This window comes from Schistocerca nitens, chromosome 6 (genome assembly GCF_023898315.1).
Source record: "Schistocerca nitens isolate TAMUIC-IGC-003100 chromosome 6, iqSchNite1.1, whole genome shotgun sequence".
NCBI lineage: Eukaryota > Metazoa > Arthropoda > Insecta > Orthoptera > Acrididae > Schistocerca > Schistocerca nitens.
The window spans coordinates 711141359-711168687 of NC_064619.1; the positions used below are offsets into that span (position 1 = coordinate 711141359).

At 45.6% G+C, this 27329-nt stretch overlaps 1 protein-coding gene across 1 annotated transcript in view; it reads right to left on the bottom strand.

The window, feature by feature from the left end:
• The window catches only part of LOC126262829 (putative phosphatidate phosphatase), a 418821-nt gene that overhangs the window by 69160 nt on the left and 322332 nt on the right, over positions 1-27329 (bottom strand). Inside the window, exon 6 of the mRNA XM_049959681.1 lies at positions 23303-23479. Within this exon, the coding sequence (XP_049815638.1) occupies positions 23303-23479 (177 nt within the window). The remainder of the gene's footprint in view (positions 1-23302; positions 23480-27329) is intronic.

The window sequence follows — 27329 nt, forward strand, 5'->3', positions numbered from 1 at the left end:
TGGACGCAATGTGGGAGATCACCGTCAGACATCAGGTCGACATCTCGCGGGGCCGTCTGAGAAAGGGCGTCATCGGAAGGCGTTCGTCGTCGTTTCCTGTGTTTGCGAGGCGACCGCTGTTTTCTGATGTGGCCTTCTGAATCAGAATGTGGTCGCCCGTCGTCTGACGTCAAACCCGTCTGGACAAAGGCAGACGTCGGCACGACACCGAGGTCGACGTCCACGGTTCCAACAGGAACATCGGTTTCGGTCTGCAACCCGGACGGTCCTGAAGCGAGAACTGGAGGCGACGCCGTGCTTGTGTCGTCGGCGCGTTGTGCTGCGGCGGGTGGCGTTGACGATGCTGCTGGCGCAATCGAGATTGGTACGACGGGGTCCTGTGCAACCTTGGTGTAGGTGATGGGTAAGGACGTGACCGTCGAAGCCTGGGTCTCTTCACGTAACGGCGTCTGTATTAAACGGCGGTGTAAACATTCGGAACGTACATGTCCCTCCTGGCCACATCCTGCGCACGTTCGTGGCTGTCCATCGTACATGACGATGGCCCTCACACCGCCAATCAGCAGGTTCGATGGGACACGTTTCGTCAGCTCAATTTTTATTTGCCGGACGCCATTTAATACGGGGTAGGTCGTAAATGTTTGCCACTTCTCCGCGACGTGACCAAAGACGGTGCCATATGGTTGGAAAGCGGCAATGACCACATCCTGAGGCACCTCGAACGGGAGCTCCAACACTCGCAATGTCCGGAGACCGAATCTAGCATGGGCGACTGTCACAGCACCCATATGTCCATCAGAGTGTTTAAATTTGAGTCCGGTGGCATGACGGTGAATTATGTCATTGCAAATTTCCTCCGTCGACATCTTGATCTAGACAACACTTCCAGTGATGGAAAAATGTATGCCGATTACGTCCTGGGGGTTCAAACGTAGATCCTCTCGGATGAACTGTTCGACTTCGAAAGCTCTGGGTCGTGGATGTTCGGCCTGAAACGTTACTTTGATCGTTGCACGGCGGTACGAGTGCGCCATGGCGTACGTTAGTACTGGACTCGATAGACACAAACACCGCGACGCGGAAGTAAACACCGCCGAGAGCGGAGCGTCGGACGGCGCGCGGAGCAGCTCCGCACGCTAGCACGGCTGTGATCCGACCGCCCTAGACCACGGGTACACATTACTGGCAAGGGAACCTCCTCATCGCACCCCCCCCCCCCCTCAGATTTAGTTATAAGTTGGCACAGGGATAGGCCTTGAAAAACTGTACACAGATCAATCGAGAAAACAGGAAGAAGTTGTGTGGAACTATGAAAAAAATAAGCAAAATATACAAACTGAGTAGTCGATGCGCAAGCTAGGCCACATTAAGGAGCGTGTTAGCTTACGAGCGCCGTGGTCCCGTGGTTAGCGTGTGCAGCTGCGGAACGACAGGTCCTGGGTTCAAATCTTCTCTCGAGTGAAAAATTTAATTTTTTATTTTCAGATAATTATCAAAGTTCAGGCACTCACACATAATCAACTTCGCTCTCCAAAATTCCAGGACATGTTCAGATTTGCTTGGACATATACAGGATTTGACGGTCTACGCACGGAAACATTTGAAAACGTAAAAAAACATGTTTTGACAGAGCACAGGGAAAACTGTGCGACTGTGAAACTATTGCATTCATTTTATTCAGTTTATGTGACAAAATCTTAAGTTTTCATCACTTTTTTGGGAGTGATTATCACATGCACAAGAAAACCTAAATCGGGTAAGTTAGAAGAATCTTTTTACCCATTCGCCAACTGTGCAAGTTAGGTGGGTCGACAACATATTCCTGTCAGGTGACGCACATGCCGTCACCAGTGTCGGAAAGAATATATCAGACGTGTTTTCCTGTGGAGGTGGTCGTGCGGTAGCGTTCTCGCTTCCCACGCCCGGGTTCCCGGGTTCGATTCCCGGCGGGGTCAGGGATTTTCTCTGCCTCGTGATGGCTGGGTGTTGTGTGCTGTCCTTAGGTTAGTTAGGTTTAAGTAGTTCTAAGTTCTAGGGGACTTATGACCACAGCAGTTGAGTCCCATAGTGCTCAGAGCCATTTGAACCAACCTGTGGAGGAATCGGTTGACCTATGACCTTGCGATCAAATGTTTTCGGTTCCTATTGGAGAGGCACGTCCTTTGGTCCACTAATCGCACGGTTTTGCGGTGCGGTCGCAAAACACAGACACTACACTTATTACAGTAAACAGAGACGTCAGTGAATGAACGGACAGATCGTAACTTTGCGAAAATAAAGAAACTTTCACTCGAGGGAGGATTCGAACCGAGGACCTTTCGGTCGGCAGTTGCTCACTCTAACCACGGCGCTCATCAGCTAACAGTGTCCATTATGTGGCCTATCTTCCACATGGACTACTCAGTTTGTATATTTTGCTTATTTTTTCATAGTTCCACACAACTTCTTCCTGTTTTCTCGATTGATCTGTGTTCAGTTTTTCAAGGCCTATCCACTGTGTCAATTTATAACTAAATCTGAGGGGGGTGCGATGGGGAGGTTCCCTTGTGGGCAACAAAAACGGTCATGTTTAATAGCATATCGTATAGCGGGTCTTTCAGCCGCCGAATAGGACGACTTCCCTTATCCGCACACGAAGTGTGAGTGAGTTGTTGTAAGCGTACCTGTCCAGTGCAAGTGAATGAAATTATTGGGTGTATATTCTCACGTCTGTGATGACGATGACGATGACGACGACGATGATGATGATGTTGAGAGAGCAGAAATATGATGAAACCCATTGTCGGTACATAGCCTAATTCTCTCGAGTCGCACCAAACGGGCCACTGAGCTTAAGCCTTAGCTGCGTAAGACAGCGCAGAGGTATGGAATATGTCCAGGCCATCGGCACGAAGTCCGGTAATCAGGAACCATGCACCACCATCTCTCCTCAGCTTGATAGCAAAATACAAAGTGTTTCTAACAAATTCATCCCATTTCACATGATTGTATATTCTGCTTAAATGAAGACAGAAACATGGGATGATCTTAACTTACGCATGTGATACGAGTAAAGGGCGGTGTGATTTTAAAGGGTGCATCTTTTACATCCATACGCAAACAAACTATAGCATTTAGGATCAAAGCTTTCATTTACCATACAGAAATGTTCAATGCGCCCTCCACCGAACGTGCAGTAAACATCCAGATGCCATAAACGACGCCAGAGAGACCCATGAGGAATGGCTTGGATGCAGATGGCACGATGTGTGTGGCCTACGTGCAAATCTTCTAGCGTTCTGGCTAAGTGGAAGAGTCTAACAAAATGACGTCCCAAACATTATGATGGGCTGCCCAGCGTGAAAATGAACGCCGCCTTACTGGAGTTGCAGGCACGTGACCCGATGTAGACTGACGCTGCTTTATCGACGGTGCTCCTGCACATTTCAGTCGGGAGGCAAGAAAGTATCTCAAAGTTGCTTATCCCGATAAATGAATGGTCGTGCAGGACCAGTTGTTTCGCCCTTCAGATCTCCAGATTGTAACCCCTGGACATCTACCTTTGGGGCTGTCTGAAGGAGCTCGTGTATGCTGTTTCAACTAGGAACGTAGCACAACTATAGCAGCGAAAAGATAACAGGAGTGCAGCTGTGCAGAATGAGATGAACGGAGCCTGCAGTATTCCGAGAGCAGTGAGACGTCGCGCAACGTCACAGCCTGCGTCTACCATGGACATCGTTTTGAACATGTCGTGGGATAACGTACAGTACGTAGTTGAGCTGAATTTCGGGTCCCTTCACTCTGAAATCAATTACTTTCAGAAAGAAACTTTATTTAACGTTTTGCTCTTATTTTGATACGTACATTACACCTACGAAGTGTGTACAGTTACTTTTGAATCACCTGTACGTGTAGACTGAAGAGATAAATGAAAATTGCTATCGAGGCCAGGATTCGAAATCAGGTCTGCTGCCCACTAGGCAGATAAGCTAACCACTACGCCACCCTGGCACACTGGTTTTGCACAGCCGCATGAACAACCCACGCTCGTGTCCGCCCTCAATCTCAATTTCCATTCACGAATCAGACCACTTGTATTCCCCGTAAACTCGAACAAGACTGCAGAGGCTCTCCAACTGTATTGGAATAGCACCTCAGCATCGAACTAAATGGATGATTTGAAGGGCCTCTGCAATGCTGTTCGAATTTAAGGGGAATACCGAGTGGCCTGAGGCGTCAACGGGAATTTGGATTGAGGAGGAGGGTGTGCAGTTGTGCAAAGCCACTATGCCAGGGTGGCGGAGTGCTTAGCACCTAGTGAGCAGCAGACCTAGGTTCGAATCCCAGCCTTGGTACAAATTTTCTTTCGTCTCTTCAGTCTGCATCTATACATCATGCATGTTCGAGGCTTGAGAAGGTCTCTGGAACCACGTAGTTTCATTTGAATATGGAATGCCTGGATAAGCCAACCACTCTGCGACATGCTAAGAACTTCAACCAATGGTGTCCTCCAGACGATTCACTAAAAGTTAAGCGCTTTGACCCACTCGTCTCTTCTACACACATGTACAGGGTGACTCAACTGCCCCTACCGATCGGTTTTATGCAACCTGCAATGCCTTCAAATACCACGTGTACGATTTTCATATTCTCTTGCTTGCTACACACAAACAATTAGTACTAGAGAAAAAATGAAGTGGCCATGTTTGTAGGAAATTTAATGTTCTTAAATTTTGTACTGGCCTATGTTTTTTTGTGGAGGCCACGGTTGTCGAGTTATTTCAGAAAAAGGTATGATAGTGTTAACCAAACGCATTTTTCTTGAATAACTCGAGGACCGTGGCACCCAGGGAAAACGTATCCCAGTATCAAATTTAAGTACATTAAATTTCCTACGAAAGGTTCCTCTTCACTTTTTCTGTAGGACTAACAGTCTGCAGGTAGCAAGCAAGAGAATAAAAAAACCGTGTGTGTGGTATATGAAGGTGTTCGGGTTGCATAAAACTGATTTGTAGGGGCAGCTCAATCACCCTACATAAGGAGCAGTCAAATGAAACCGACGCTGATGGAAAAAAAAGCAAGCAAACTATTTATTATTTCAAAAGTAACTGCTATGAGTATTAATAAATTTGCGCCACTGTTACGCAAGACGGTCACTGCCTTCATGGAAAAAATGTTTGCGGCTGCCTACAGAACCATGACTGTGTCTTCTTCCGAAACAAATGCCGGCCGAAGTGGCCGTGCGGTTAAAGGCGCTGCAGTCTGGAACCGCAAGACCGCTACGGTCGCAGGTTCGAATCCTGCCTCGGGCATGGATGTTTGTGATGTCCTTAGGTTAGTTAGGTTTAAGTAGTTCTAAGTTCTAGGGGACTAATGACCTCCGCAGTTGAGTCCCATAGTGCTCAGAGCCATTTGAACCATTTTTGAACCGAAACAAATCGACGGCCACAAGTGTTTTCATCAGGGCTCCAATCAGGGCTCCAATGTTTTCCCCGGAGCTGGCGTGATTGTTGTTTTCACTACGCTGCATAGCTTTCGCTGGGAAGGCGTTACACATGCTCCATACAGTCTCGTTCTCTTCACATGCGATTTCCAGATACTCGGAGCCCTGAAGAAAGACATTCGTGACCGACGATTTGCTTCGGACGAAGTGGTGCACGCGTGGTTACAACCGCAAACGTTTTTCCATGAAGGCACTGACCATCTTGTATCACACTGGGATATATGTATTAACAATTATGACCACTGCTTTAGAAATAAAGCCAGTTTAGGTAATTTTTCCACCTGTCTCGTTTTCAAAATTGTTAAGGCTTTCGTGGCCACTTATTAACAAACTGCCTATTCGCTTCTGTCTCGCGTTATTCGGCCGCGTCTGATGATTTTTGAGCCGTGCTCACTCTCAACCAAGCGTTTTCGTGAACTTGGCTGTCTATCTGTGTTCGGTTTCCCGCCCTTGTTGCGGTTATGCTGTGGTTCTTCTTTCTTCTACGTGTGGCAGCAGCGATGTGTAACGATATTTGCACTATGTACCATCTTCGGTTTTGTGCATATAGTTTCCGGCTAGGGGGTCTGTGGGCAGTCGGTCGGTTGCTGCGGGTTAGGGAAGATATGTCCGCGTGGTGCAGTCGGCTGGGTCCGCTGGCGGTCCCTGCACAGTGTGGGCCGTGTGTGGAGCTCTCCGATCGCTGCGAGCTTCGTGGTTCACCGACCCAGGACGTCAAAGTTGAGTAGTGGTTTCAACTACCCAAGCCACGTCCATTAATGTTGTGTGGTTCGTTTTGGTGGTTTGCTGTTGGGGAGGTTTTCCTGTGAGCAACACCGAGTGCTTGTATTGCTGAAATTTAGCCACCATGTGGTGGAATTAACTACATTGGTTGACTACAATTCAAGTGCACCAGCGGAATTTTCTGCCTTGTGGCCGTTAGTGTTCCGGTTTCCTGCCCTGGCCACTAACGTAATTTCTGGCAGTGTCCTTTCCTCACCTGTTGTTGCTGTCCAACACGGTGTGTAGTTTCGACAGCTTAATACGTATACAGTACATATTTGATTATGGATAATTACGCCCATAACATTTTGTGTTTGAATTCTCATGTACGGATTGGTGGTAAGCAAGTCGTTTGTCGGTCTGTCCATGGCTGTCCCTTGGTTGCGTTCCGACGGATCAAGTGTAGTTGGGCTCACCACCTGTCTCACCTAACTGAACGAGGGCAGACCGACCGCCTGGAGGCTTCTGAGTGCCGTTGTCTTTATTGTCTTTCTCACCAGTGTTTAATTGTCTGTTTATAATGTATCATAGCCAGTGATTTAAAAAATTCTTGGTTTTACTGTGTTTTATGTAAATTAAACACCTTCAGCTGCGTATAAGTAAGTTCGAATTCTGAGAAGTGGATATTTGCTGAAAGGTTATTGTCGTTGTGTTGTCTTTTCTTTTAGTGCGGTTACAGCCACTTAAAACTTGAGGCTTATGGTTATAGCTTTTTTTTTAATTTTGGAAAATTAATTGTGGGCCTTCAGCCGCTTGGAACCTTATTTTTAAAATTACCTTTAAAGCTTAAATATTGCGGTCTTCTGCCCTTAAAGGTTTATGGTATTTCTGAATTTTGGAAAATCAATTGTGGGCCCTCAGTCGCTTAACGAAAGGTTATGGTAATTTATTTTAAAATGTTGAAAATTTTATTGTGGGGCTTCAGCCATTTGTATTGCATCTTGTTTATTTTTGTCTATCCACTTTTGCCTTGACGCTTTCAGCCTAGCTGTGATATATATATATATATATATATATATATATATATATATATATATATATATATATATATATATATATATATATACGCTCAAATTATTTCACGGCTGAAGGCCTCCAAACAAGGAATCTTAAAAGCAACAAAATAAATTTCAAGTAAACGAAGACACGCAGTTGTTTGGAGGCCTTCAGCAGTGAAATAATTTGAGTTTGAAACTCTTAATTGTAAAGGTTCGGCTATGTGCCACTTTGGTTTAAAGGTGTTATTAAATCACAATAGATTGCAATTTTAAGGTGAGGCTGACCCCAACCTTATTTGGCCGTTTCCCTTTCTGCCCAGCGGGTTTAGCGGGCGCCTCGATTTTTGTGGCGTTTCGCCAGCACGAGTGGCTGGCATTGTCAAAGCTCCAGTTCACCACCAGCAGTGGAGGATGAAGCTTAGACAACGCCAGCCAGTCGTGCTGCCGAAACGTCAGAAAAAATCATCAGACGCACATCGGCCGAAGAACCCGAGACAGAAGCCAATAGGCAGTTCGCCTCGTTTTCATTTGACTGCCCCTTATGCACGGTCTAGTCACATTAATGTGATCACCACCTGTGGTAGACGTCGGTGCAATAACAGCCCACAGAGGACAGGTGGCAGCAGTAAGAGTGGAGGTTATATAAAGCTTGTCAAGGGGACGCGGTAAACTGTGCAGTCACTGCAGCAATGCGGAAAAGGAGCGATCTGCCTGACGTCCAGAATGGCACTGTGATTGGCTTTCGGGCCAAGGGTGGAAGAATTTCCGAAACGGCTAAGTTTGTAAACTATTCGCGTGCCGCCGCGGTTGAAAACAGAGTCTCCTCAACGACGGTTCAGCGAAAGCTGCTGCGTATAGACCGCCGCAGCAGGTGCCTGGTTCGTCCACACATGAAGACTGTTGCTCATCGGCGTCGAAGGCTGGAATTTCCACGCCATTACTGCAACTGGACGTCCAGTGAGTGGGGACAGGTGGTATTTTCGGATGAATGACGTTTTATGCATCGGAGAGATGGTTATTGGCGCTTGCGTCGTGAAACGTCTGAAAGCAAAAACTGCAACAATCGTAGGAGGGGCCCAGGCCAGAGGGCATTCCCTGGGTGATCTCGGCATTCTGGAAGGGACAATGATTCAACACTAGTATGCATGTATGCTCGAGGACCACGTGCACCGCAACATGCAGTTTCTCTTTCCTCGGCACGACGGCACGTACCGCAGGACAACGCAACGTGTCACGCAGCTCGCAATGTACGCGCGTTGTTGCAAGAGCACCAGGATGAGTCTGCCCATTCGCCTGACCACCAAACTCCACGGATTAAAACACAGTGGACAATCTATGTGACCACCTCGATCGGCTCTGGAGTCGGCAGAGAATCCACAACCCTGTTGCTATCTTCCAGCAGCCCACCGACTCTATTCGTGTATGTCTCGCAGCGGTCCACTGGGCAAAAGGTGGTCATTCAGGCTTTTGGCAGGTGGTCACATCAATGTGGCCGGCCGCTGTGGCCGATCGGTTCTATGCGCTTCAGTCCGGAACCGCGCTGCTGCTACGGTCGCAGGTTCGAATCCTGCCTCGGGCATGGATATGTGAAATGTCCTTAGGTTAGTTAGGTTCAAGTACTTCTAAGTCTAGGGGACTGATGACCTCAGATGATAAGTCCCACAGTGCTTAGAGCCATTTGAACCATTTTGAACATCAATGTGACTGGAGAGTGTATCTTCCACCCGTATTATAAATTAAAGTCAACCGCACCATTTAGTATTACCTATGTGAGCTGCCATTGGTATTTCCATATGGTTTTCACTAACAGATAGGCTGATTCACGAGGAATATAGTTAACTACTGCTATACGAGACGAATCGCCCGGCCGTGGATACTCCCCGTCCCAACCCCCTCAGTGTTAGTGGTAAGATTGCCAGCGGATAGTCCATCAAAAGCTGATCGTAGATCAAGCATCAAAACAGGAAGAAGATATGATGAACCCTGACAAACAGAAGCAAAATATAAACAGTGAACGACCAAATCCCAAAATATGTAAAACTGAACATGCGTGTAAGCTATGGCGTTGTGGTTGTGTTTTCACGGCGTAGGGCTATGAAGGTGGAGATCCGTGTTCAAATCTCCCTCGTAATATATATATATATATATATATATATATATATATATATATATATATATATATATATATATATATATACTCCTGGAAATTGAAATAAGAACACCGTGAATTCATTGTCCCAGGAAGGGGAAACTTTATTGACACATTCCTGGGGTCAAATACAACACATGATCACACTGACAGAACCACAGGCACATAGACACAGGCAACAGAGCATGCACAATGTCGGCACTAGTACAGTGTATATCCACCTTTCGCAGCAATGCAGGCTGCTATTCTCCCATGGAGACGATCGTAGAGATGCTGGATGTAGTCCTGTGGAACGGCTTGCCATGCCATTTCCACCTGGCGCCTCAGTTGGACCAGCGTTCGTGCTGGACATGCAGACCGCGTGAGACGACGCTTCATCCAGTCCCAAACATGCTCAATGGGGGACAGATCCGGAGATCTTGCTGGCCAGGGTAGTTGACTTACACCTTCTAGAGCACGTTGGGTGGCACGGGATACATGCGGACGTGCATTGTCCTGTTGGAACAGCAAGTTCCCTTGCCGGTCTAGGAATGGTAGAACGATGGGTTCGATGACGGTTTGGATGTACCGTGCACTATTCAGTGTCCCCTCGACGATCACCAGTGGTGTACGGCCAGTGTAGGAGATCGCTCCCCACACCATGATGACGGGTGTTGGTCCTGTGTGCCTCGGTCGTATGCAGTCCTGATTGTGGCGCTCACCTGCACGGCGCCAAACACGCATACGACCATCATTGGCACCAAGGCAGAAGCGACTCTCATCGCTGAAGACGACACGTCTCCATTCGTCCCTCCATTCACGCCTGTCGCGACACCACTGGAGGCGGGCTGCACGATGTTGGGGCGCGAGCGGAAGACGGCCTAACGGTGTGCGGGACCGTAGCCCAGATTCATGGAGACGGTTGCGAATGGTCCTCGCCGATACCCCAGGAGCAACAGTGTCCCTAATTTGCTGGGAAGTGGCGGTGCGGTCCCCTACGACACTGCGTAGGATCCTACGGTCTTGGCGTGCATCCGTGCGTCGCTGCTGTCCGGTCCCAGGTCGACGGGCACGTGCACCTTCCGCCGACCACTGGCGACAACATCGATGTACTGTGGAGACCTCACGCCCCACGTGTTGAGCAATTCGGCGGTACGTCCACCCGGCCTCCCGCATGCCCACTATACGCCCTCGCTCAAAGTCCGTCAACTGCACATACGGTTCACGTCCACGCTGTCGCGGCATGCTACCAGTGTTAAAGACTGCGATGGAGCTCCGTATGCCACGGCAAACTGGCTGACACTGACGGCGGCGGTGCACAAATGCTGCGCAGCTAGCGCCATTCGACGGCCAACACCGCGGTTCCTGGTGTGTCCGCTGTGCCGTGCGTGTGATCATTGCTTGTACAGCCCTCTCTCAGTGTCCGGAGCAAGTATGGTGGGTCTGACACACCGGTGTCAATGTGTTCTTTTTTCCATTTCCAGGAGTATATATATATATATATATATATATATATATATATATATATATATATACAGGGTGTTTCAAAAATGACAGGTATATTTGAAACGGCAATAAAAACTAAACGAGCAGCGATAGAAATACACCGTTTGTTGCAATATGCTTGGGACAACAGTACATTTTCAGGCGGACAAACTTTCGAAATTACAGTAGTTACAATTTTCAACAACAGATGGCACTGCAAGTGATGTGAAAGATATAGAAGACAACGCAGTCTGTGGGTGCGCCATTCTGTACATCGTCTTTCTTCTGTAAGCGTGTGCTGTTCACAACGTGCAAGTGTGCTGTAGACAACATGGTTTATTCCTTAGAACAGAGGATTTTTCTGGTGTTGGAATTCCACCGCCTAGAACACAGTGTTGTTGCAACAAGACGAAGTTTTCAACAGAGGTTTAATGTAACCAAAGGACCGAAAAGCGATACAATAAAGGATCTGTTTGAAAAATTTCAACGGACTGGGAACGTGACGGATGAACGTGCTGGAAAGGTAGGGCGACCGCGTATGGCAACCACAGAGGGCAACGCGCAGCTAGTGCAGCAGGTGATCCAACAGCGGCCTCGGGTTTCCGTTCGCCGTGTTGCAGCTGCGGTCCAAATGACGCCAACGTCCCTGCATCCTCAAAAAGTACTGGTCTGGGCCGCCATGTCTTCCAAAGGAATCATTGGCCCATTTTTCAGATCCGAAACGATTACTGCATCACGCTATCTGGACATTCTTCGTGAATTTGTGGCGGTACAAACTGCCTTAGACGCCACTGCGAACACCTCGTGGTTTATGCAAGATGGTGCCTGGCCACATCGCACAGCTGACGTTTTTAATTTCCTGAATGAATATTTCGATGATCGTGTGATTGCTTTGGGCTATCCGAAACGTACAGGAGGCGGCGTGGATTGGCCTCCCTATTCGCCAGACATGAACCCCTGTGACTTCTTTCTGTGGGGACACCTGAAAGACCAGGTGTACCGCCAGAATCCAGAAACAATTGAACAGCTGAAGCAGTACACCTCATCTGCATGTGAAGCCATTCCGCCAGACACGTTGTCAAAGGTTTCGGGTAATTTCATTCAGAGACTACGCCATATTATTGCTACGCATGGTGGATATGTGAAAAATATCGTACTATAGAGTTTCCCAACTGCAGCGCCATCTGTTGTTGAAAATTGTAACTACTGTAATTTCGAAAGTTTGTCTGCCTGAAAATGTACTGTTGTCCCAAGCATATTGCAACAAACGGTGTATTTCTATCGCTGCTCGTTTAGGTTTTATTGCCTTTTCAAATATACCGGTCATTTTTGAAACACCCTGTATATATATATATATATATATATATATATATATATATATATATATATATATATATATATATATATATATTGAGAGGTGGCATGAGCCCCCTCTCATATTTCTATCTTACGATTCTCCTCTCTAATTGCATGCGGTGGGAAGTTGCTATTCCTTCACACGCGGACTTCCCATGCAGCGTCTCTCGTCACCCGGGTGGTCCAGTGACAGGCGAGCTCTTCTGACTTTGAAAGGGTAAGCCGACAGGTGTGAGGGGTCGAGTGAATGCTTTCCAGACGCCGACATTGTCAAGAGGCACGCCCGCAGAGGCCGGAAGTAGCGGCTGGGCTAGAGGTTCCGTTACTTTGCAGAAACTTAGCGAAAACACTTTCTGGCGGGCTACCAGCGAGGCGTGGGAATGACTTGTGTACCCAGGCAGTTGTGGCGGGAAAATTCCTGCGCTTTCTGCAAAATAGTAACTGTGATTGGCTTGCTCAGGGCATAGCTCCGTGACGTAGCAAAATCAGCGAAGAAATTGGCGCCAAGAATCTCCATTGGTGGAATGGTAGTGTTCCGGCAATGGAGTGGAATTTTCCGCCGGTTTTCGAGTTGCTGATTGGAACGTTTAACCACGGCCACTGTCGTGGGGGCGGGAATGTTCTGTGTTCGGCCTGTACGGGTGCTCTAGGTAGTCGGCTCTCGCCTTTCGGTCGAGGACGTCGAAACAACCAGCCATCACCTCCGGTACGGCAGATCGTGTTCTGGGAGATAAGAAGACAGTTTGGTAATGTATGTCCGCAGCACCGGCAGATAGGGATTTTCCTAGGTGATAATCAGAGCTCAGCAGAGCGCGCCTGTTCGTTTTTTTTAACTTTGTTCTGTCTTGAGTAGCAGCAATTATTGTTAGGTTAGCTGTCTGTCTCCCTTAAGATTTGAGTGGCAAGGAATTGGCTCCACATACCACTTCGTCTTAAACCTCACAATCTAGTTCAGGGACAACTTCACCTTTTCAGTGTTTGTATGAGTATCCAATTTGAGCCAATTTGATTTATTGTAAATGTTTATGTGTTTTTGTTTATTATTTTGTGTTTAGTCTTAATAAATCCTATTGTTATTTTGGTCAGAACTTTCATTCTATTAATCGGTAGAGCAACCCATCATTTCTCTCTACGTAATGAAACCTTCGTTTATTTAACTTATTTATCAAATTAAATTATTGCAGGTGCCAAACTCTTTTCTACTCCACTTGCAGGGTCTATTACAGTCAGTTCGCGTTTCTTTTTAATCCTTGTGCAACAGCAAAAGTCGGAGTTAGAATAGGGGGGGCTTAGAGCATCATTTATATATGTAGATTCTAGAATTTAGTGTTAAATTCACTGATAGCCCCTGCACCTCGCATAAAATGGCGACCCTTAGCCTCGGATCTTTCCTGTGAATCGCTGATAAGCGACATTCAGGGACATTCAGAATTTTTTGCTTAATTTTTTTATTGATTGATACCCAAGTTTTTTTTCTGGTAGTTCCGCGTTTAGTTTTAAGTAGCGGCGCATGATTACAGTTTTTGTTTTCAGTGTATATATTTTTTTGTTCATTGTTTTTTGTGTTTCGTTGATGTGGTGTCCGTACCACATCGCACTTTGTCGGATTTGTGTGCGGTTTCTGTACCACATCAAATTGTGTTTGTAGTTACAGCGTTGGAACGGCGTTGTTGAAATTTTATGTCTATGTGGAAAAATATTGGGAGTAGATGATTTTTATTGTGAATTTTAGATAAATTTGTTTTTTTTATGAATGATCACGAGAAGTAAGTCACGACTATTAGCGAGCGAAACTAAAACAAAAGAGAATAGCATAATGGATAAGGGGCAGTTTACTGACGGGGATAGGTTCGGAGATGAGATGGGCACATTTTTAGTAGGTCAGGACGACAGACTCATTGATGAGGAGGGTGATTTGGACGCGATCATAGAGCAGCGGCGCGGCCGTGATTATGATAGTGAGGTAGAGGATGAAACAGAGACAGGCACACAGGTCGAGACGGTAGCAGAAATTAATAATCAAACGAACGAGAGCAGACAGGGGCCAGCTCGGCCACGTCAGAGCTCTAGCGCCCAGGTGTCCAGAGCTACATCGCCCATGTTTGAAGAGGATCAAAAAGATGACGTAAACCTAATACTGAGCTTCCTACGATCAATGAAAGAAGAATCTGACGAACAGCGTAAGAAGGAGAAGGAAGAGGATGAGAAACAGTGTAAGAAGGACACAGAGGCAATAATTTCGCATATAGGGAAAATTCGTGGGGAATTACTAACAATAAAGAAAGAATGTGCAGAAGCAAAACAAATGTCAATGGTAGCACAAAAAGTAGCAGGCCTAGCCAAAACGGCAGCAACAGGGGCAATGAAAATCGCAAAAGCAACTTCTCAACTTGCAGGTCGCTTGCGACGTACAACACAATCCCACTCAAAATCCCTAGCATTCTTAAAAACTCAAGGTAATATCGCGGTTGCGAACACCATGAAACGAATGGAAGAAGTAGAGAGTCGGATAGCAAAACTAGAGCAAAACGGGCACACGAGCACTTCGCGTTCGGATACCAATGATGGAATACACAGAATTGTGTCTCCGAGGAAAAGCCCGCCGTGCTCTAGCCCAGTGACAGAGTGCGGAACTAACAATGCACACGCAGAAACACCTAGTAAGAGCTCCAATAATTATAGCCCATTTAGGAGAGTGAATTCTGAGTGCCACTTCCACTGTGATACAGAGGTAGCACATCACAGTTATCAGCAAGATAGAGCAGGACACTCTGCAGAGGTACAAGTATCGGAAACGAGTGACAACACCAGTGCGAGGATCAGACAGGATTTTGATCACAATCACTTCCTGTCGATACTAAAATTCCAGAAGTTCAAAGATAATGGAGGGGCGATGCATCCGAAGAGCTGGGTGACGCAGTTTACTAATTCATTACCGTCATCATGGCCAACCCACGCAAAATTAGAATTCATGTGTGGACACATCGAAGGCCAAGCCTCGGAAAAGATGCGGGGTGTGGCAGCGACGTGTCGGACTTATCAGGAATTTGTTGGTGCATTCCTGCGGACCTACTGGTCAAAGGAAACGCAAGACAGGATTAAAGAGGAAATAATATTTTGTCCTGAACTGGAGGTGTCCGGGCATAGGAGCGCCACCAATTTTTTTGATGATTTACTCAAGAAGAATCTATTTTTAGATAGTCCATATAGCAAGGGAGAAATCACCAAATTTTGTTTTTCCAAATTGCCTGTTAGGTATCAACAGACACTTGTCGGCAAGTGTGGATCTGACATAGAAGCATTCAAGAGTCTATTGCGCGAACTCGAAGTAGTCTTCGATAAACAAGACGCAAAGGACAGGAAGAAGGCGCAAAATAACAAATACCACGGGCCAGCAAGGGCAGACGACAACAGATCGCATAATCGCGTTCGCCAGTTAGGAAACCAGGGTTACGGGAATCAAGGTTACGCTATTCAAGGTTATGGAAACCAGAGACACGGAAACCAGAACGTCAGGGAACAGGGTCAATCTAGACAAGCAATCTGGGACAGGAGGAATGACGAACGGCAAAGCGACCGTAATTGGAGAGCGCGAAATCAAGGACAACAGGAGAACCAGGAGATTGAAATTAGACCTCCAAATCCTAATGGACGTCAGAGGAAGGGGAGTCTGACAAGGGATTGGCGCTAGTCCATAGGACTCCACCACTTCTCTCACACAAAGAAGTTCGTGGAATAATAGTAGTTTAAGTGGTGTACATAGTAGAATAGGCAAATATATGAACCTTTCTTCGGGGAACAATAATCGTTGCATTAATAGATTAAGATTGTCAAAGTATTAACACGCTGCATAAGAATTTACTGCTGTTAACGTTTTTTTTTGTCTATGTTCGCGATCTCCTCTGTCTTTGCGATAAGAGGCACTACCTTTCCATGAGCAATGTTTTTTTTTTTTGTCCTTTCCTATCTGGTGTCCATGTTAAGGGATAAAGATGAGTGACGAGATGTCGCACAAACGGGCGCATACAAGAACGTGCTCTTAGAAGCGTTCTGAGAAGTCGTGATACGCTCCATAGCGGCCACAACCAGTTCGTGAGACGTTCATACCAATGCTTGCAGGCACGCGTCAGTGCACTGCAAGATTGTGGTATATTGCGTGATTTCGAGGATGAATATGGGCAGTATAGTTTTTACAGTGATGCGCCAGCATCGTTGTCTTGCAAGTCGGGGTGAACCTGTGAGCGTTTGACTCCAATGGTGCCCTAGACGGTAGAAATGCGGGCATAAAGCCGACCATGCCAATGTGCTGGTTGGGGATTTAGCATGATGCTTGCGACTGTCACAGATGAATAACCAGTGACTCATACTAGGATATTCGTGACATACTGTGTAGCTGGCGTGTGGTGGGCGACTGAATCCTCAACAGGAACCAGACTTGGCTTGGTCAAATTACATTGCCTCTGGAAAGGTGCGCTTTCATTGCTAAAACTGCATCACATACAAAATTAAGTTCAACTATAAATTTATTGTCTTGGATAGCCATGGCTAACCCAGTCTCCGGAGTTTCAGTGAGGCGTAATGAAAACTCGGAGGTCATGTCGTACGGCGCGCACATCACTGTCGTCAATAGCGGCGAGCAGCGAGACATCTCAACGTAACAGGAATTATGTAAGAGTATTGTATAAGGTAAACAAAAAAAAAAAAAAAATAAAATAAAAAAATAAAATAAAATAAATAAATAAATAAATAAAAGGGAAAGTACGATATACTAGGATAAGTTAAACTGTAGGATTTAACAATAACTAGATTAATATTGTGGGGGTTTTCTACCACAAGTGTTGTGTTTGGCGCGCGCCTGTTGAGATGCTATTTTTTCAGGTCACCAAACCACAGACCCGAGATGGAGGGACGACGGGCGAGCGAAAGTAGTATAGTTGCATGTTCTTTATAGCACAGTAAAACTTAGACCTGCATAACAACATAATTTAAGTAAAAGACGTAGAATGTAGATCCTTGGGATATGGTAGTTAATTCTTGAGCATGTCTACTGTCGATCTATGTAAGTAATAGTAATATTGGTGCGGGCCCGCACATTTAGTTCTTCATCCAATATAGCGTCACACACCATGTACAATAGTGAGATCGGTCTCTACATAAATATCAAGATAAATTATTTCCATGATTTTTGTTATGACAGCTATTGATAAATAACTATAAAATTAAAATTAGAGTGTCTGAAATGACAGACCATCAATGTATCATGATGTAAATTTATCATAACATAGAAGGTCATGGGGAAAAGTTAGGCATAAGATTTTTGTAAGAATTGTGCAGATGACGGGGATCGTGGCAATGCAGAGGCCAGCCGGAGGTCATCGGCTACCTGCAAGAAGGGAGCGTCAGCGCGCTACTTGACGTGAAGGGCGCGAGAACATCCGGTCCTACAAGCTGACAGTCACCAGGCCGTATACCGGAGGGATTACGCGGGATCCTCGCCGGGCCACAAGCGAAAGTGAGGCTGGCCGTTGACACTGACACGCGACCCACACGCGACAGCCTGCTAGCTCTCCAGACGCGGCAGCCGTTTGGAGGGATTCCCTGCGGCAGTCCACGTTGTCGTGAGTACACGAAGAAGATCACATATCGTGTCAGAACCTGCGCCTCATGTGCCTCAGGACAGAAAGGGACGCTCTATACTCACCTGTTTCGGTTTTTACAACTCACTAGTATTGGCCGATCTGCATACACAAAGCAGTATCGTGCCACACACTCTAACAAATGAATGGTCTCATTTCTAACTTCTCCTCTCTATTAGAGAGCAGTTTTAGCAATCGTCGCTCCTAGTTCGATCCTGTATGGATGACCTCACACACATGTGGAGTCACTCCACGTGCCATCATCCCTCGTCGAACCGCAATATTGGGAAACGTAAAGTACTGTCCAGCGAGAGAAGAGACCTAGACTAGTGATGTATCCCAACAAGTAGACCTCAGAGACAATTAATCAACGTGAGGAGAGCCTATCACTATGTCTTCCTACCGTACTGCCGTGATCATATGCGTAGGTCTTGGTGCAATCTCAACAGAGTGCTGCAGATGCTCCAGCACACCCTATTGCCGTTGCAACAACGTAGCAACAACACGCGACGTTTAGCCCTATGTGATGTCAGTACTGTTAAATTTGTGAAGTGCTTCGGATATTTCTAACTGTGATTTAGTGCCTCATTCTCAGCACAGTCGTGAACTTTGTGCAATGTGCACGCACAATTTGATGCCCCATGAACCTTGTTTTTTTTCTTAAATTTCTTTCTCTTATGTTGTTTTTGTAATGTATGTTATACCTTGTATGCGTTTGTGTTTTACACTGTAATTCTTATTACAAATTACTGTATTGTTCTCCACACCATGTTTTTTTGTATTTTGTATTTATTGTTGTGTGTATGCAAACAGTATGCCTGAAGTCCCCATAAACTGAAGCAGATACCACCACTGTCATTGTGAATGGACCATCAGTTCAGGGAACATTTTGTAAAGGTTATTCTTGCTGCAGGGAGACAGAATGAATCGGAGGTTGGAACTAGATTCTGAAAGCTCACAAAGAGATTGTTAACTTAAAACAGTATCATGTGTGAGTGAGTTCAGGTTAGTTTCATGATTCAAATTGTTGTAAAATCTTGGGCATTTAATTGCAGAGCACACCAACTCTGATTGTAAAGAATAAACTGCTCCATATTTGGCTCACATGCCCGGGCCATATTTAGAGCGTGAATGTCTGTGTGAATCGGTGTTTGGAAGGGGCTCCCTGCGTATGGATGTGTGATGTGAGTGTTTGTGTTCCATATTAAGAAGGTGAAGTTGGCTACATCATAAATAATCCTCCCTCTATGAGCTGCATTTTTTCAGTTGCAATGATTTTTTATAGAGTGCGGCATGTGGAGTCAGTTTGTAAGATTGTTCTTGGGCGATTGACTCACTACCTTGCTCCTAAGTGAGCCAACCGCTCAACAATTACATTCTAAAATGGCGTAGGGGCAATGAGAGGTGGCATGAGCCCCCTCTCATATTTCTATCTTACGATTCTCCTCTCTAATTGCATGTGGTGGGAAGTTGCTATTCCTTCACACGCGGACTTCCCATGCAGCGTCTCTCGTCACCCGGGTGGTCCAGTGACAGGCGGGCTCATCTGACTTTGAAAGGGTAAGCCGACAGGTGTGAGGGGTCGAGTGAATGCTTTCCAGACGCCGACATTGTCAAGAGGCACGCCCGCAGAGGCCGGAAGTAGCGGCTGGGCTAGAGGTTCCGTTACTTCGCAGAAACTTAGCGAAAACACTTTCTGGCGGGCTACCAGCGAGGCGTGGGAATGACTTGTGTACCCAGGCAGTTGTGGCGGGAAAATTCCTGCGCTTTCTGCAAAATAGTAACTGTGATTGGCTTGCTCAGGGCATAGCTCCGTGACGTAGCAAAATCAGCGAAGAAATTGGCGCCAAGAATCTCCATTGGTGGAATGGTAGTGTTCCGGCAATGGAGTGGAATTTTCCGCCGGTTTTCGAGTTGCTGATTGGAACGTTTAACCACGGCCACTGTCGTGGGGGCGGGAATGTTCTGTGTTCGGCCTGTACGGGTGCTCTAGGTAGTCGGCTCTCGCCTTTCGGTCGAGGACGTCGAAACAACCAGCCATCACCTCCGGTACGGCAGATCGTGTTCTGGGAGATAAGAAGACAGTTTGGTAATGTATGTCCGCAGCACCGGCAGATAGGGATTTTCTTAGGTGATAATCAGAGCTCAGCAGAGCGCGCCTGTTCGTTTTTTTTTTTTTTTTTAACTTTGTTCTGTCTTGAGTAGCAGCAATTATTGTTAGGTTAGCTGTCTGTCTCCCTTAAGATTTGAGTGGCAAGGAATTGGCTCCACATACCACTTCGTCTTAAACCTCACAATCTAGTTCAGGGACAACTTCACCTTTTCAGTGTTTGTATGAGTATCCAATTTGAGCCAATTTGATTTATTGTAAATGTTTATGTGTTTTTGTTTATTATTTTGTGTTTAGTCTTAATAAATCCTATTGTTATTTTGGACAGAACTTTCATTCTATTAATCGGTAGAGCAACCCATCATTTCTCTCTACGTAATGAAACCTTCGTTTATTTAACTTATTTATCAAATTAAATTATTGCAGGTGCCAAACTCTTTTCTACTCCACTTGCAGGGTCTATTACAGTCAGTTCGCGTTTCTTTTTAATCCTTGTGCAACAGCAAAAGTCGGAGTTAGAATAGGGGGGGCTTAGAGCATCATTTATATATGTAGATTCTAGAATTTAGTGTTAAATTCACTGATAGCCCCGGCACCTCGCAATATATATATATATATATATATATATATATATATATATATATATATATAATGTGTGTATGTGTGTTATAAAATGTCAGTCCGGTCATTGACGTGCCTGTTCGCTGTATTCAAATTTGTGCCTGTGCGTCCCTTCGCAACAGCGAGGTGTAAGGAAGGGACCTCAAGACGTGCGCACCTCCTATTCGTTCTGCACAAGTACCACATGTTACCAGTCTTGCGTTCCGTTTTGGAAGTTTTGACTCTTGAGTTCCTTTGTTGTAACATAGTTCACACCCGTTTATTAGCTATTTTCGTTTCTGTGAGAGCTCTATGCGGCGTCTCGCATGCTCTCACTGTTCATCATATTTGCTTCAGCGTAATATATTATTACCAGGTGAGTCATATTCTAAAATCAATGTATAGCATGACAGTTGCCAAGACTACAGAAGAAGAAAACACACTTCAAATGACCGGATGAAAAGTTTATAGTTTTTTTGAAGAAAAAAGAAAAGAAGGGACACGAGGGAGATTTGAACACGCAACTCCCACGGCACAGTCTGTCACCATGACCACACAACTACGACCCCATTATCCTTGTGATTTTTGTGTTGTTTATCTTTTGCTTGGACCGTTCACTGATTACATTTTGGTTCTTTTTTTCACGGTTCAGCACACCTCCTTTCTGTTTTAATGCTTGATGTGTGTTCAGTTTTTGACGAGCTGTCCACTGGACTACATCTGAGAGGGTAGGGATGGGGAGTTTCCCTTGTTAGTGCTATCCGCGCTCCGCAGGTTGCTAGTTCTTTTAACGAATTTGAAAGCAATATTTTATCTGCAGATTCTAAAAACAACCAAAGAATTTTGGTCGTCCGTAAAATCTATGAACGCTACAAATAATTCAATACCTTCTCTTGCTGACAGTACGGGTAAGGTAACTGATAATGATAAACACAAGGCCGAAATTCTAAACCTAGCTTTCAAAAACTCGTTTACGGTAGAGGACTGCAGCGCCATTCCCCCTTTCAATTATCAAACAAACGAAAGGATGGCTGACATAGTGTTTAGTGTATCTGGGACTGTAAAACAGTTAAGATCCTTAGACACCAAGAAGGCACCTGGCCCAGACGGTTTGCCCGTAACATTTTATGTTAACTATGCTACAAATATAGCACCGTTCTTATCCATCATCTATCAGAGATCATTGGAACAGCGGAAAGTTCCACGGGACTGGAAGAAGGCCCAGGTCATAGCAATCCATAAAAAGGGTAGAAAATCGGATGCACATAATTACCGGCCAATTTCACTGACATCGATTTGTTGTAGAATCATGGAACATATTTTGTGTTCAGACATAATGACCTTTCTAGACTCTGAGAAGCTCATCTGCAGAAACCAGCACGGTTTTAGGAAACAGCGGTCATGAGAGACACAGCTGGCCCTCTTTGTGCATGATATACAACAGGCTCTAGATACCGGCTCCCAGGTTGATGCCATATTTATCGACTTTCGAAAGGCGTTCGACTCAGTTCCGCACTGTCGCTTGCTACAAAAAGTGAGCGCCTACGGTCTATCCGATGACATATGCGGTTGGATAGAAAGTTTTCTAACAGACAGGGAGCAGTATGTCGTCCTGAACGGGGTAACTTCAGCAGAAACAAGCGTAACTTTAGGTGTGCCCCAGGGCAACGTAATAGGTCCTCTGCTTTTTACGATTTACATAAACGATCTGGTTGAAGGTATTGACAGCGGCCTGAGACTGTCTTCCGATGATGCTGTAGTCTACAGGAAAGTAGTATCACACGAAAGTTGTGAACAAATCAATGAGGATTTGCAGAAAATAAATGTGTGGTGTAATGATTGGCAATTATCTCTCAATATTAGTAAGTGTAACCTACTGCGTATAACAAGGCGAAAATCCCCATTAATGTATGAGTACAAAATAAATGCCCAGTCTTTGAAAGCGGTAACGTCCATCAAGTATCTGGGTGTGACTATTCGAAATGATCTCAAATGGAATGATCAGATTACACAAGTCACGGGTAGGACGAACTCTGTGTTGCGGTTTATTGGTAGAACCCTGAAGCGATGCAGTCCTTCAACAAAGGAAATAACTTACATGACGTTAGTTCGTCCAGTCTTAGAGTATTGTTCGTCTGTGTGTGACCCTTTCCAGCTGGGGCTGATTCAAGAGATTGAGAAGGTCCAAAGAAGAGCGGCAAGATTCGTGACTGGTACATTTAGCCATCGCGAGAGCGTTATAAATCTGATAGAAAGGTTGAAGTGGGACACACGGCGAGCCAAACAGAAGGGGCTGCTCACTAAATTCCGAAATGCGATCTTCACCGAGGATGTAGAGCATATATTATTACCACCAGCTTTCAAATCGCGCAATGATTACCATTCAAGGATAAGGGAAATAAGAGCTCGTACTGAGGCGTTCAGACAGTCTTTTTTCCCTCGCGCGATCCGCGAGTGGAACAGAGGGGATGGGGAGGGGGGGGGGGGAAGACTTTGGCGCGAATTGTGCCCTCCGCCACACACTGCTTGGTGACTAGCGCAGTACATATGTAGATGCAGATGTACCCAGCTAAAACGAGGTTAGGGTATCCACTTAAATATGCTTCTGAGATCCCGTCAAGTTAGAAAATGCACTTAGTTCAAATCTGACGCAGAAAACACAATGCTCCGAACTTTAACAGAGGCACCGAGTGTTCGTGTAGTACAGTAGCAAGCCGACAGCAGCAGTGAATATGAAGTGCTTACCGTGAGGATGGCGGTGGCGGTGCCTATGGAGGATCCGGCGAGGACGTCGCTCCAGTGGTGCATGTAGTCGGAGACCCTGGACAGGGCGCAGCACCAGGCCGCCAGGAAGAGCACGAACTGCAGCAGGTGGCGCGGCAGCGTCGCCGCCCAGGGGCCGCCCGTGCGCCCGATGTAGATCTGCGGGCACACCGGCGTCTGCGTCACTGAATGCCTACACTCTCACCCAGTCCCAGCTGCAGGTCGTCCGTCTGACGGCTTCCAGGGGCGACAAACTTCATATAATGACTGGAAGAATTTAAATACTTAAAATGTTATCATACTCCACTCATTAAGGCCTATAACCTTATGTCGGACGTTTAACACAATAAGACCAATATTTAAGTTACGTGTTATGCGTATGTCTTGAAGTAGCTTTAGAAAGCATCGCTCCTGCGAAACGCAACTCGCCCTTTTTTTCACATGATATCTTGCGAACCATGGATGAAGTGTATCAGACGGATGTCATATTCCTTGACTTCCGGAAAGCGTTTGATTCGGTGCGCCACTGCAGACTCCTAACTAAGGTACGAGAATATGGGATTGGTTCCCAAATATGTGAGTGGCTCGAAGACTTGTTAAGTAATAGAACCCAGTACGTTGTCCTCGATGGTGAGTATTCATCGGAGGTGAGGGTATCATCTGGAGTGCCCCAGGGAAGTGTGGTAGGTCCGCTGTTGCTTTCTATCTACATAAATGATCTTTTGGATAGGGTGGATAGCAATGTGCGGCTGTTTGCTTATGATGCTGTGGTGTACGGGAAGGTGTTGTCGTTGAGTGACTGTAGGAGGATACAAGATGACTTGGACAGGATTTATGATTGGTGTAAAGAATGGCAGCTAACTCTAAATATAGATAAATGTAAATTAATGCAGATGGATAGGAAAAAGAATCCCGTAACGTTTGAATCCTCCATTAGTAGTGTAGCGCTTGACCCAGTCACGTTGATTAAATATTTGGGCGTAACATTGCAGAGCGATATGAAGTGGGACAAGCATGTAATGGCAGTTTGTGGGGAAGGCGGATAGTCGTCTTCGGTTCATTGGTAGAATTCTGGGAAGATGTGGTTCATCTGTAAAGGAGACCGCTTATAAAACACTTATATGACCTGTTCTTGAGCACTGCTTGAGCGTTTGGGATCCCTATCCGGTTGGATTGAGGGAGGACATAGAAGCAATTCAGAGGCGGGTTGCTAGATTTGTTACTAGTAGGTTTCATCATCACGCGAGTGTTGCGGAAATGCTTCAGGAACTCGGGTGGGAGTCTCTAGAGGGACAGGAGGCGTTCTTTTCGTGAGTCGCTACTGAGGAAATATAGAGAACCAGCATTTGAGGCTGACTGCCGTACAATTTTACTGCCGCCAACTTATATTTCGCGGAAAGACCACAAAAATAAGAGAGATTAGGGCTCGTACAGAGGCATCTAGGCAGTCATTTTTCCCTCGTTCTGTTTGGGAGTGGAACAGGGAGAGAAGATGCTAGTGTTGGTAAGAGGTACCCTCCGCCACGCACCGTATAGCGGAGTATGTATGTAGATGTAGATGTAGCATAGTTCACGGAGCGCAAATTATTCGGACTATATTCACGCAGTATTTGAGAATGCAAAGAGCACTTAGACATTTCCAACAAACTTTACACATAATTCCACATACCTTCTAATTTTTTCTTCTCTGACAGCCCCACTCCCTTCCCAACAACGAAAAAAAATTATCGCTTATTGATTTTCGCTGTGTAGTAAAACCTGAATGGCAGGCATAACATTTTAATTGGTTACTTCTTTGCTACTGACTCTGTTCGCATTACATTTTGCAGACAGTATACTAATACACCACTTAATGTCCCTGTAAAATTATGTCATTGTACGACGCATACCTTGAAGCGCCAAAGGAACTGGTGGAGGCATGCGTATTCAAATACAGAGATATTTAAACAATGTTAGAGAAGGAAAGTTGCTAATCTTTTTTGTTGTGCGTATCTCAGACGTAGCAACTCCGCTATTTGGTGAGTAGCTGCTTTCCTTGTCTAATATTGTTACTTTCCATCCTCAGTTTTTCATTGTTTGAGATATTTAAAAAGACAGATTACGCGCTGCGGTCGAAAACGTCCATATAAGACAACAAGTGTCTGGCGCAGTTGTTAGATCGGTTACTGCTGCTACAATGGCAGGTTATCAAGATTTAAGTGAATTTGAACGTGGTGTTTACAGTCGGCGCACGAGTGGTGGGACACAGCATCTCCGAGGCATCGATGAAGTGGGGGTTTTCCCGTACGACCATTTTACGAGAGTATCGTGAATATCAGGAATCCGGTAAAACATCAAATGTCCGACATCGCTGCGGTTGGAAAAAGGTCCTGCAAGAACGGGACCAACGACGAATGAAGAGAATCGTTCAACGTGACAGAAGTGCAACCCTTCTTCAAATTGCTGCAGATTTCAATGCCCGTCCATCAACAACTGTCCGCGTGCTAACCACTCAACGAAACGTCATCGATATGGGCTTTCGGAGCCGAAGCCCCACTCGTGTACCCTTGATGACTGCACGACACAAAGGTTTACGTCTCGCCTGGGCCCGTCAACAACGACATCGGACTGTTGATGACTGCAAACATGTTGCCTGATCGGACGAGTCTCGTTTCAAATTGCATCGAGCGGATGGACGTGTACAGGTATGGAAACAACCTCATGAGTCCATGGACGCTCCAAATCAGCAGGGGACTGTTCAAGCTGGTGGAGGCTCTGTCATGGTGTGGGGCGTGTGCTGTTGCATTGATATGGGACCCCTGTTACATCTAGACACGCGTCCTTCCTGTCTGGTCACCTGCATCTATTCATGTCCATTGTGCATTCCGACGGACATGGGCAATTCCAGCAGGAGAATGCGACACCCTACACGTCCAGAATTGCTACGAGTGGCTCCAGGAGTTTCTGAGTTTAAACACTTCTGAGTTTAAACACTTCCGCTCGCAGCCAAACTCCCCACACATTAACATTATTGAGCATATCTGGCATGCCTTGCAACTTACTCCTCAGGAGTGATTTCCATCCCCTCGTACTCTCACGGATTTATTCACAACCCTGCAGAATTAAAGGGGTCAATTCCATCCAGCACTACTTCGTACGTTAGTCGAGTCCATGCCACGTCATCTTGCGCGGTACTTCTGCTTGCTCGCGGGGGGTCCTACACAATATTAGGCAGGTGTACAGTTTCTTTGTCTGTTACTGTAGTTCAGGTGATACGACGTCATAAAAACAGAGATATGTGAAAAACTAGGGTTTTGCGTCTTCAGCCATAAAGTTTTTATATGATTAACATCAACTCTTTAACATACTGACTCTTTCGCAAAGCAATCAGACGATGTTTGAAGCCGTTTTATTCACGGGACCTAGATTCTTTGCAAACAGTGTTTTGTTGCGGTGTTGAGTATTCAATCAAAACTTTCTTTCCTTGTATTACAACTTTTCGTATCTTCTCCTGTGTTGTGTTCTTGGTAGAGACTAATGCTTTCTGTGAGGATGTTGTCAGTTTCAATATTATTTAGTTGGCGGTTTTCCATAAAAAATAACAAATAGCTGTCCAAGCGTGTTTGGGTAAATGGCAAAAAAAGGAATACTTTAATTTTCGCGGAAACGGAGTTTTAAAATTCAAATTTAATTCTCAGGTACGTGCAAAACTGCGTGAACAGGAGCTTCTGATCCCAGTAGGAAGGCCAGCGGCCGAATGTGTCATGAAATGAGTGAAATACTTGTAGTCCAAACAAACATATAAACGATACGTATCACATAAATGTATCTATGTAGGTTCCACATGTCCTCCTAAACCACTGGATAGATTTTAACGAAACTTCTCTTTCATATCATTTACTATGCCTAAAGAAGCACTGTGTTAGAGAGAACCACGTACCTTCAATGTGGAGGTGGTGGGGGTGTGAACGGTATGATATAGAAATATAACTAGGGAATATCTGGAACAATTTTAACACAATTTTCTACA